Source organism: Triplophysa rosa, linkage group LG2, assembly GCF_024868665.1.
Source record: "Triplophysa rosa linkage group LG2, Trosa_1v2, whole genome shotgun sequence".
NCBI classification, from domain to species: Eukaryota; Metazoa; Chordata; class Actinopteri; order Cypriniformes; family Nemacheilidae; genus Triplophysa; species Triplophysa rosa.
In genome coordinates, this window is record NC_079891.1 from 31974606 (window position 1) to 31986997 (window position 12392).

The 12392-nt window shown below is 37.3% G+C and overlaps 1 protein-coding gene across 2 annotated transcripts in view; it reads right to left on the reverse strand.

The window, feature by feature from the left end:
- Window positions 1-52: 52 nt before the first annotated feature.
- LOC130571534 (metal transporter CNNM4) overlaps window positions 53-12392 on the reverse strand; it is a 29445-nt gene continuing 17105 nt past the window's right edge. The window contains exons 5-8 of one of the 2 annotated variants that reach the window (XM_057362580.1): window positions 9747-9843; window positions 7216-7278; window positions 2633-2808; window positions 53-2252 (exon numbers count right to left, since the gene is read on the reverse strand). In XM_057362580.1, the coding sequence (XP_057218563.1) occupies window positions 2013-2252; window positions 2633-2808; window positions 7216-7278; window positions 9747-9843 (576 nt within the window). In that variant the 3' untranslated portion in view covers window positions 53-2012. The remainder of the gene's footprint in view (window positions 2253-2632; window positions 2809-7215; window positions 7279-9746; window positions 9844-12392) is intronic. The other variant, XM_057362591.1, reaches the window with a different exon arrangement.

Consider the following 12392-nt stretch of genomic DNA (forward strand, 5'->3'; position numbering starts at 1 on the left):
TACTAAAAATGAGACACAGCAAACTGGGTCAACAAAACCTAGAACGTTAGCTTTACACCATACAAAGCTGTAACATCATTTACAATGGAAACATATGCATTTAATGGCACTTATAATTATAGCACAAATCAATAACCCTTTTCACAGAATAAACTGAGTGTGTCTTTCATGTTTACACCACTTCAGCATTTCCACCTTATTAAAATTACACACTCATCTAGGGTTAACCTTATTCTAATCAAATACTCAGGCGTGGCAGTTTCATGTTTACAGTCAGTTAAAATGATCTGATTATTAATTCCCTTTAGTTCTTTTGCACACCCACAAGCTTTAAGCGGTATTGTAATACGCCAGGGCACTGATGATAAACACAAGAATTTATACATATTACACTGATTTAATAAATAATTTAATAGCCAAACTCAGATACTCTAAAAGAAGACCTCTCCCAAACCACAAAATAACTTGGGAAAATACAGTATATAAAAAGAATCAAGAGGTTGTCACACATACAAATTGCTTCAGTTTCCATAAAAAAGTAAATTCACAATGTTATGACTAATTAAATGACAGAAACCGATTCAAGCTTGACAGAACAGGGAGTGTCTTCATAAATACCTCACACAGTGCAGTTCTTCTGCCTCTTTATATCATATTCAAGAGATGCTACAGATTAAGAGGCTTTTTAGGTATTCATTTGGCTAGTCATGTGTCATCATCTCAGACACTTTACACTTTGATTGTTCTTTTAAAACATATTTGGTTTTAAAGCAAATGATGAACAGTGAAAAAAAGGCAAAGAAACCAAACAATTATGATGCCTGATGTCCTGAAACGGCCATTCCCCTCTCAGTTAGGTCTAAATGAGTCCATGGCCCAAAAAATAACCATCCAACTAGCCTGCTTACAAAACACAGACATTTTAACAATTCACAAAACAAAGAAAAAAAACATTTATAAAATAAAAGAGTGAAATTTGATGCTAAATAAATACAGCAAAAGTTATATTCTTTTGGTTGGTTCACCTCTGGTCCATCGGGAGAAACAGTTTACGAGCTCTATCACGCAAAAAAAATGACAAAGAAACAAATTTGCACTACAACAGCTAATGCTCGTTTTCTTTGGAGTTAAAAATGCATTAATTTTAAAAGGACTTGACGTAATTCTACACATACACTGACACCGAATCACATGACCTGTCTCCTCAGACAACCTGAAGTTTCTGACATTAAAAGTACATGTGGATGTCATTTGTTCCTGTATGCGGTTTATGTATAGTTTACCACTTAAACAACAGCATGCTTCACTTTTTGATCACTTGAACACGAAATCATATCATATAACGAACAGGAAATCATCGCACATGCAGTTTGTATGTGAAGTTCAGCGTCACTATATCCCTGAGTTAATGCTTGCTTGAGCGCCGACGGCCCAAATCTTATATAGGCTACAAACACACACTCGCTCTCTAAATCTCATTCTCATCCTCTCTTTCACTCAAACACACATACACTCGCGCACAAATGACACCAAGATAATTTGGTACGAAGATGAGTGACTATGAACTAACACGAAATAAAAAAGGCATCTGCAGTTTCCCTCTTTTACGATGACCTTCCGCAAATCTCTGTGAGCAATCTCGATAGAAAAATGACAAAATAAACATTTCTGTATATATATAAATGTCTCTATTTGGACAGTCTATAAAATGCCCGAGTCAGTCTGTTGAAAACACGGCTCTTTCTCTCTCTCTCCGGTCAGATACACTTTGGCTTTCATCCTGCGTAGTTTATATCACGTTACGCCTTCCTGGTTCGAATGCTTTTCATAGACATACTGCGTCGTCAAGTTACTGGCATCTGCTATGGCTAACGCTAAAACGGTTATGGTTATTCTAAACGTACTTGAATCACTGTCCAGGAAAAAGTGCTTAATGTCCTGTTGTTGGTAATCTCCGTATGTCCAAAGTTGTGGATGGTGCATGCCAGTGAGAAGCGATGATCATACGTGTGTCAGATGGTGCTGTCGTTAAGCGTGTTGTGGTTGGCCTGACGGGCGGGCAGACTGTTCTGCTCGTTGAGGAGCGATGTCGTCTCATCGGGGGTGTCTGTAAGCGTGACCATGTTTTCTAAAGAGCGATTGGGGACGGAAGATGTGCTGTTATTTGCACGCGTGTGTCCACTGTCTGGAGATTGCGGCGAGCTGTCCAGTCGCGACGCCACCAGGCCGTTCTGATACTGAGAACGTGTGATCTGAGAAAACAGACCAGTGAGATATTTTGGTCAATAATTCAAAGGACAAAATTCAAGTAGCTTGAATATCAAAGATTATGTCATGGTAACACTCATATGAGAAGCTGCAAGTAACGCTAAGGCTAACTAAAATTTATTTTGAACGCACCATGAAAGTGTTTTTACTTTTCATGAAAAGTAAAGCTTTAAGTAACTTTTGCATTTCTTTCCAACTTTTCAGCTGACTGAGACGGTCTTTTAGAGTGGGATTGCTATGCTTGGCATTTCATTAAAAGTGACGTTTACTGCTGTGGGCGAATAGTCCTGACACGGTTTGCATGCAATTAATGACGAACGATGTGTGTTGTAAGAAAAAGCCCTGAAGCTCATTCCAGCCATACCTTTACAAATTGTAGGTCTGTGAGAGCTCGAACGTTGAAGTCTGGTGTGTACTGCGGCAAGGCGGCGCTGCTGAGCTGCGTGTTGCTGCCGCTTACGGAGTGAGTTTCAGGCCGGTCCGTGTAGCTCAGCGACGCAGAGCGATTCAGACCGCTGATATGAGAGGGCGAGCGAAACTCTGAAATACACAAACACACAGAGTGTTGAAAAGTACATCACACAAACAACGTTTTAGAGGGAACAAATGGAACACAATATATGACTGTATTCAGTATGTATATAGTGGCATTTCAGGGGGTTAAAAATGAGCATTTATTGAGCAAGGACATAAATACACAGTGTTTAAAACTGCCTTACCTGGCAACAAACTTACCTGAATTCGCAAAAGTAAGCTTATAATAATGCTTTATAACTTGAGCTGTCAGGTACGATTTCACTAGAAATGTCATTTGATATGGAAAGATAAGTAGGCTAGCTATGCAAGGTAACCTGCACTTCTCAAGTTTATTTTTGTTGACTAAAATTGAAACTATGAAAATATTTCTGTTTATTGAAATCAAAACAATTGGCCAAATTTTTTTTGGAAAAACTTCAACTAAACGAAAAAATGGAAAAGTTGCCTCAGAAATTATAATAAAAATAATATCAAATTATAAAATAATAATAATACTATTATATAAAAATAATATAAATATCTAATATTATATTAATAAACTAAAACTAAAATAAAAATAAATTGATCTGAAAATATATGAAAATATAATACAATGACAAAAGCATATAACAAAATTGCCAATTTTTTTTACACAAAAAAATAAAAGCTAATTTTAAATATGAATAAAACTTCAATAAAACTAAAAACAAAACTATAACTCTGGCAATTCTGTTTCAAACTGAGATGGTGTTGGGGAAGCATTACAGATTTTAAGTTAAATTATTTTTAAGTCATGAACCAAACCAAGCAGCTCGAAACATAACACGATTCAACGAAAAATGATTCTTTCTCTTAATCTCCTTTGGTCCTTTTAATGCACTTCTCAGAAAGCACTGCTTTTATAGTTTCACAATAACATCCCATATTAACCAGTAGTAGCTAACCTGTAGAATTTGTTCATTGTTGTCCTTTCCTGTTTTTCTTTTCATTTATAATTCTAAATCTAACAAACTGACATACTAATAATGTCATGAACCATTTTTGGCTGAATGGTTCAACCATCCGAAAAACCTTTCTGCTTTACGAAACTTTCTTTATAGTGTAAAATGTTACAAAAAGGAAAGAATTTGTTCTTATAAGAACCTTTGATAAGTCTTGTAATTCTTTGGGGACCCAAAAATGGCTGTTCTATATGGCATCCCTTTGAATAACCTTTTGTAGCATCTTTGTGTATATTCTATATTTGCAAAGACATTCAATCTTCAAAATAACAAATAGAATCCTGCAGTTTGTCCCTCATAAAGTGACATCCTCTCTTCCCTCCAACTTTGCATCTCTAGATGCTGACCCTGCCACCGACACCTTATGCTCAACACTAGCATCCTGTCTAGATAACCTTTGACCTCTGTCCTCCAGACCAGCTCGCGCCGCTCCCTCCTGCCCTTGGCTATCTGTCTCACCATCCAACTTGGCAATACCACAATCACTCCTTCCGAAACAGCCAGGAACCCGGAGTCATATTTGATGACCAGCTGTCCTTCAATGATCACATTGCAAAGACAACGCGGTCATGCCTTATTCTACATTAGAAAGGTCAGACCCTATCTCACTGAGCATGCGGCACAACTCCTTGTCCAGGCCCTTGTAATCTCAAGGTTGGACTACTGCGATGCTTTCCTTGCTGGTCTTTCTGCAAAGGCTATTAAACCACTCCAGCTGGTTCAGAACGCAGCAGCACGCCTCGTCTTCCAACAGCCCAAAAGGGCTCATATGTCACCCCTTTTCATCTCTCTCCACTGGCTACCGGATGAAGCCCGTTTCAGATTCAAGTCACTAATGATTGCCTACAGGACTATCGCTGGATCTGCACCGGCATACTTTCACACCCTCCTACACCCCATTAAGAACCCTGCGTTCAGCAAACAAGCTGCGTCTTGTATTTCCTTCTCATAAGGGCAGTAAATCCCTTTCCCACTCATTCTCCTTCACAACTCCTTCCTGGTGGAACATTCTTCCTAACTCAGTCCGGTCAACCACATCTCTCACAACATTCAAAAAACTACTTAAAACCCATCTCTTCTGTGAATACTTGACAGGCAAAAAACCCTAGCCCTCTCTCTTTCTCTCAACAGGTATTGTTCTGGCTTTTGTGGCTGTAAGTCGCTTTGGATAAAAGCATCTGCTAAATGACTAAATGTAAATGTCATAAATTCTAGAATGCAGTTTTGTATAGGGCCAGAAAAAAACGTAACGCATATGATGCCTCCCACAGTCTTATAAATGGAAATCTGTTGAAACTCTATATGGATGCAGTAGTAATAAGAATCATACACTTTTTGCCATGTTTGTGCCAACATTCATCCTGAGAGAGAAGAGAAGGTCATCAGTTTGGGGTTTCACAAAAGGCATTCAAAGGAATCAAGGGCTACGCTTCCATTCCGACACGACAACACAAATTCTAAATCATTATTTTAAGCTGAGCGTTGTGAATTGGGGTCTGGAGACAGTTATGACTGTTCAAGTACTTATTCAATGATGGTTTTTGTTTTATTTCTCACCAAACAAAATGTAGCTTTTAACTATGCAAATGCATCTTGCGGGTCCCTGATTGTTTGTGATATCTCAAGTTCTTATTCTTCAAAAGTTATGCCAGTTCACACAACACAGATGTGAAAGTGCTTGCCTCATTAGTTGTTCACATTCCAAACTGATTTCCCGTCTACATACACCGTTGTGTTTTTCAAACAAACCTAAACAAGCTGATATCATCCGCCATCGAATCAGCGACCATCTCATGCACATACACACATCATCACATTTATTCATTCGTCACACATCACAAAATTCATATCCGAGTACAACAATTCAAAGAGAAATATTGACGGGATAGTTCACCCGAAATAAAAATTCTGTCATAATTTATGCACACTCTTGTCATTTTATATGTAAGACTTTCTTCTGCAAAACACAAAAGAAGATATTTTGATGAATGTGGTTACCCAAAAACTGTTGGTCCCCATTGACTTCTATTGTATGGACACAAAACCAATGCAAGTCAATGGGGACCAATGGTTTTCTGTAACAAACATTCTTCAAAATACCTTCTTTTGCGTTCCTTCAGAAGAAAGAAACCCATACATGTTTGATATTACACGAGGGTGAGTAAATTTTCATTTCGGGGTGAACTATCCCTTTAAAGTTATTCGAAAAGCAATCTAGACATATAATGATTTATGTGATTTATTTTTGTATACTTGCTATGTAAACAACACTATGCACTTGTTGCACTTGTGTATCTGGTGGAAGGACGATAAAGTTGATTTTACATTTAAGAACTACGTGAAGGTTAGTAGTGAAGATGTATTGCAATGTCTTACTGGTTAGGGGTGTATATACCAGTAAGCATGGTACATTACAGGAGGTGTATTTCTAAAATGGTGATAGTAAAAATAAGATGAAGGTAGAACGCTCATGTAAACACTTATATCGCCCCCTACTGGTACAATCTTTGTACAGCGACCTAAAATTGCTTTCAAGGAATATCTAAACTACACAAAGCTATGTTTTGCAGGAATAGTTTTGAGGCGAGTTTTTCCTCATTTCTTTATTTTGGAACTGACCAAAAAGTTTGGCCAACATAATTCGAAAAAAATCTTCTGCGTTACCTGTTCCTTTAAAATGCACAGGTATGAAGTGTTTAGAGAAAAATCCCATTTGTTAGAAATGCCCAACCTCTGAGTTAGATATCATGTTAGAAAAGGGTTACTTCACAATAAACGAGAATTATTTCATCATTTATTCACCCTCATGTCATTCCAAACCTGTATGCCTTTATTTCCTCTGGTGAACACAAAAGAAGATATTTTGAAGAATGTTGGTAACCAAACAACATTGAACCCCATTGACCTCAATTGTACTTACACAAAACCACTGAGACATTTCTCAAAAAAAATATCTTCTTTTGTGTTCCACAGAATAAAGAGTCATACACAGGTTTTGAACCACACAAAGGTTAGTAAATGATGACAAAACTAAAGGGATAGTTCACCCAAAAATGAAAATTCTGTTATAATTTACTCGCCCTCAGGTTGTTCCAAACCTGTATAAATGTATTTGTTCGGCTAAACAAAAAGGAAGATATTTGTAAGAGTAAGTAGTAACCAAACAGATCTAATCCCCCATTGACTCCCATAGCATTTATTTTCCCTACTATGGTGGTAAATGGGGGAGGAGATCTGTTTGGTTACTGACATTCTTCCAAATATCTTCCTTTGTGTTTAGCAGAACAAATACATTTATACCTCTTTAATATTCTGGAGTGAAGGTTCCCTTTAAATATCACTTTCAGGGTTATGTCTTTAAAAACTACTTCTGTTAATCAGACCAACCCCAGAGTCAGTGGTTAAAGACCCCCGACATGCCGGCGGTTACCTGGGAAACGGGAGAAGAAAGAACATCTCTTAAGAGACAGACGATGAGGACGAGACACACTGACTGAGAGTGAGAGAGAGAGAAGCAGGGAGAGATGGAAAGTGTGAGGATTGAGGTTTGGAGGAGAAAGGAGGCGGGATACAGAGGTAAAAGACACACGTTGGGCATTTATGAGATTCACAGAAAGACAAACACAATACCAACATGAAGCTGCTTAATAACGCAAAAAATAAACTTCTGTCATTCTGTTTATTCACCCTTTTCATTCCAGCTATGAGCCACAGGTTAAATAGCTCACCCTAAAATAAAACGTTTCAACATTTATTCACCCTCATGTCATTGCAAGCCTGTTTGACTTTCTCTCTTCTGCAGAACACACAATATTATTTTTTTAAGAACATTGGTAACCAAACAACATTGGCCCAACTGACTTCCATTGTATTCAAAAGCCACAGAAACATTTCTCAAAATATATTTATGTGTGTTCCATAGAAGAAAGAGTCATATACAGGTTTTAATGACATGAGAATTTTTATTTTTGGGTGAACTATCCCTTTAAATACTGCAAGGAAGAATTAGCTTCTAAAACATGGCCATTAGATGGCGATAATTCACAGCTTTATAATTTATTACACAGCTCAACAAGAAAAGATGGGTGGCCTGTGAAAGTCCCAGCATCCCACATGAGATCATTTATAATTATGAGTGATTAGTGGCAAAGCCGACCATTGCTTTATTGTCACACGTTCCCATCTTTTTCTTAATCCTCCTCATAAAGTTGTGTATACAATAATTAAAAGAGTTACAAACAGGACCACCGACTGCTTTCCCACACACACACAAATCCTAAATGTAGGAGATAATCTTTAAATAGATATCAAAGTTGCCAGCATTTTTAAGCAGAATCGAAATGTAGGTATCTCGGCTTCCTTTTACACATGCTGGTAGTGAAATATTAAAAGTATGCACTTGTCTATAAAATCCCATTTTAAAGCAACTGTTAGAAGCAGTCAGGAGTTTAGGGATGAAACGTGTCTTTGCGTGTGATATACAGTGCTGTGAAAAAGTATTTGCCCCCTTCCGGATTTTTTGTTTTTTGCATATTTGTCATGCTTAAATAATTCAGATCTTTAATATTCAGATCAAATTTTAATATTACTCAAAGAAAACCAGAGTAAATACAAAATGCAGTTTTTAAATGATGGTTTTATTTATTAAGGGAAAAAACAATCCAAACATTTATGACCCTATGTGACAAAGTAATTTCCCCCTTTGGTAAATCATGAATTAACTGTGATGAATTGAATAACTGAGTTAAATTTCACTAGCCACACTCAAGCCTAGTTACTCCCAGACCTGGTGAATCAAGAAATCACTTAAGTAGAACCTGTCTGACAAACTGAAGTAGTCTAAAAGATCTCAAATAGCAACACATCATGCCGCGATCTAAAGAAATTCAAGAACAGATGAGAAACAAAGTAATTGAAATGTATCAGTCTAGAAAGGGTTACAAATCCATTTCTAAGGCTTTGGGACAGTGGTATGGAACAGTGGAACAGTGCATGGAACAGTGGTAAACCGTCCCAGGAGTGGCCGTCCTACCAAAATTACTCCAAGAGCACAACGACGACTCGTCCAGGGGGTCATAAAAGATCCCAGAACAACATCTAAAGAACTGCAGGCCTCTCTTGCTTCAGTTAAGGTCAGTGTTCATGATTCTACAATAAGAAAGAGACGGTGCAAAAATGGCATCCATGGGAGAGTTCCAGGGCAAAAACCACTGCTGACCAAAAAGAACACAAAGGCTCGTCTCACATTTGCTAAAAACCATCTCGATGATCCCCAAAACTTTTGGGCAAATATTCGGTTTCATAAAAAGACCATCATACCAACAGTCAAACATGGTGGAGGTAGTGTGATGGTCTGGGGCTGCTTTGCAGCTTCAGGACCTGGACGACTGGCCATAATTGATGGAACCATGAATTCTGCGCTCTACGAGAAAATCCTAAAAGAGAATGTCCGGCCATCGGTTTGTGACCTCAAGCTTAAACGCACTTGGGTTATGCAGCAGGACAATGATCCGGAGTCCGGACTTAAATCCAATTGAAATGCTGTGGCATGACCTTAAAAAGGCTGTTCATGCTCGAAGACCCTCCAATGTGGCTGAATTAAAACAATTCTGCAAAGAAGAGTGGGCCAAATTCCTCCACAGCGATGTGAGACTCATTGCGAGCTATCGCAAACGCTTGATTGCAGTTGTTGCCGCCAAGGGTGGCACTAGTTATTAGGTTTAGGGGGCAATTACTTTTTCACATAGGGTCAGAAATGTTTGGATTGTTTTTTCCCTTAATAAATAAAACCATCATTTAAAAACTGCATTTTGTATTTACTCTGGTTTTCTTTGTGTAATATTAAAATTTGTTTGATGATCTGGATCATTTAAGCATGACAAATACGCTAAAAACAAAAAATCAGGAAGGGGCAAATACTTGTTCACAGCACTGTATGTTGTAGTTTTTCGCTTGCCTCACCTAGTGTTGGAGCGGTCAGAGCCATGACACCGTAGTTAGAGAAAGGTCCGGTTTCAAACTTCATATTTTCATTTCCGGCCTCCACTTCCACACGGCCCTATGGACAACAAAAACAATGATTATTGGGTTCAACTAGTTGCCATAGCTAGCATGTTGATCAGATATGGAAGTGAACTGGAAGCATACACTGAATTAGTTTTAAAGGGGTCGCACAGCAAAAATGATAACCATGTCACATCACACACCTTCATGTTCTTCCAAAATGATACTGACTCAGTCGTTACTCGCTGGCCCTGAGAATCAAACCGGCAACCTTCTGGTCACGAGTCCGACTCTCTAACCATTAGGCCACAACTGCCCCGTATTAATTACAATTAATATTAGGGCTGTCAAACGATTAACCGTGATTAATCGCATCCAGAATAAAAGTTTGTGTTTACATAATATATATCTGTGTACTGTGCATAATAATTTTGTATTTATTAACACATACACATACATGCATATATTTAAGAAAAATCTAAAAATTTATAAACATTTATTTATAATTTAAATTATTGGTCAATATAAATAAATATATTTAAATTAGGGCTGTCAAAAGATCAATCGCGATTAATCGCATCCAGAATAAAAGTTTGTGTTTACATAATATATATCTGTGTACTGTGCATAATAATTTTGTATTTATTAACACATACACATCCATACATATATTTAAGAAAAATCTAAATATTAATAAACATTTATATATAATTTCAATTATTGGTAAATATAAATAAATACATGTAAATATTTCCTAAATATGTATACAGGTATGTGTATGTGTTTGTATTTATAAATACAAAATGAACATGCACAGTACATAGACATATGTTCTGTAAACACAAACTTTTATTCTGGATGCGATTAATCGCGATTAATCTTTTGACAGCCCTAATTTAAATATTTCCTAAATATGTATTCATGTGTATGTGTTTGTATTTATAAATACAAAATTATTATGCACAGTACATAGATAAATATGTAAACACAAACCTTTGTTCTGGATGCAATTAATCGCGATTAATCATTTGACAGCTCTAATTAATATACAATAAAATAATATAAATTCATATAAAATATTAATGAAATATACAATAAATTGTTGTTATAACCAAACACAGACCACAAGTTAACTTCGGACCAGTTGCATGCTTCCGATAAGATCGTCTATAGTATAGTTTTTGTCCTCCTTCACACAGAAAATGTAAAAAACACACACCAAACGAGTCTTAGATAAAATAGTTTTGGAAAGAATAACACTGTCGGAAAGCGTCGCCACCACAGAGCCTGTTCCGAAACACAAAAGGTGGCCAGACGAAAAATTGACCACAGACGGCAAAACAACTAGATGTTAAATAGACTAAGGCCACGGGTGAATTAAAGCGATAAGAGTGTGTGAGCGCCGGCCGAGAGGAATGTGAGAACCAGAGAACAGTAAATCCTCTCTTGGACAACAATGACGCTCCCACACATGAGGTCTAACACCACAGAGTGCCTGATGGAACACAATGAAGGGCACAAAACATGGTTATCTCAGTGTTGATACACACGCACACACACGGTTCTTCTCGTCTGATTCCTGTTTTTCTGGAAAGAGGAGATCGATTACGTTCCGCACATATACAAACAGACCTCTAGGAGTCCCCCAGGACATTCAATACTAGAAACGTAAAATGTCACCGACTACTCAACGATTCTTTTTTGATTTACAAGATTAAAGCATCTCCCTCTCACCTGCAATGGCGAACTTACCCGCTATGTAAATAATGGAGGTGTTCAAATAAGATAATGTTTATTTGTGTGCGTGTGCCTACACATCTCTGGTTAGGTTACATCACTCAATAACCGTTTCTCAGATTCAGTACTGTCAATCATTCGCTAAAGTTACGTGGGAGGCCGAACGCGCACATTAAAATGACTACGTGTGTGATTAAAAGTCTTTGTTTGAGATACTAACAACAGTACTTACAGTATGCTGCGCAATAAGGACAAACAATCATCTTTTAAGTATTTGTGTGCGGATAATGCGACCGCAGCCTCCCTCGCTCCAATTCTATCCCACATACAGTTGAGTTGAATGTAAGGATGAGCGCCTACATTTTCACAATCTTCCAAACAAAAACATAAATGCCTCAATTTGTGTCTTGAGGTTTGTCTCATCTTAAAATGCGTTTTCTTTTTCTGACTAAACTAAAAAATATAAGACCCCAACAAATACAAAAACACCATTGTCTTATCATTTCAGTCTGTCATACATTAACATTTTTGTGTAACCAGATTATTTCTGGTCCTGAATTTCACTCAAAAACTGCAATCTGTAACTTTTCTTCGTTAAAAATAAACACAAATCAATAATTGTGCAAGAATATAAAAAATCTGTGTTCTCCTTACCATGCCTTGGGTTACGATAAATTTACAATAATGATTTATAAGTTGAGCTGTCAGGAATGATTTCATGGGTAATGTCAGTTTGACGTCTTTTGACTTCAAACCACGTGAAGAAAATAACAAGACACTTTCAAGCTATTTTTCGTTTCAAACAGATGGTGGCTGAGATGCAAAAGTTACGGATCGCAGCGTTAAAGGGATACTTCACCCAAAAAG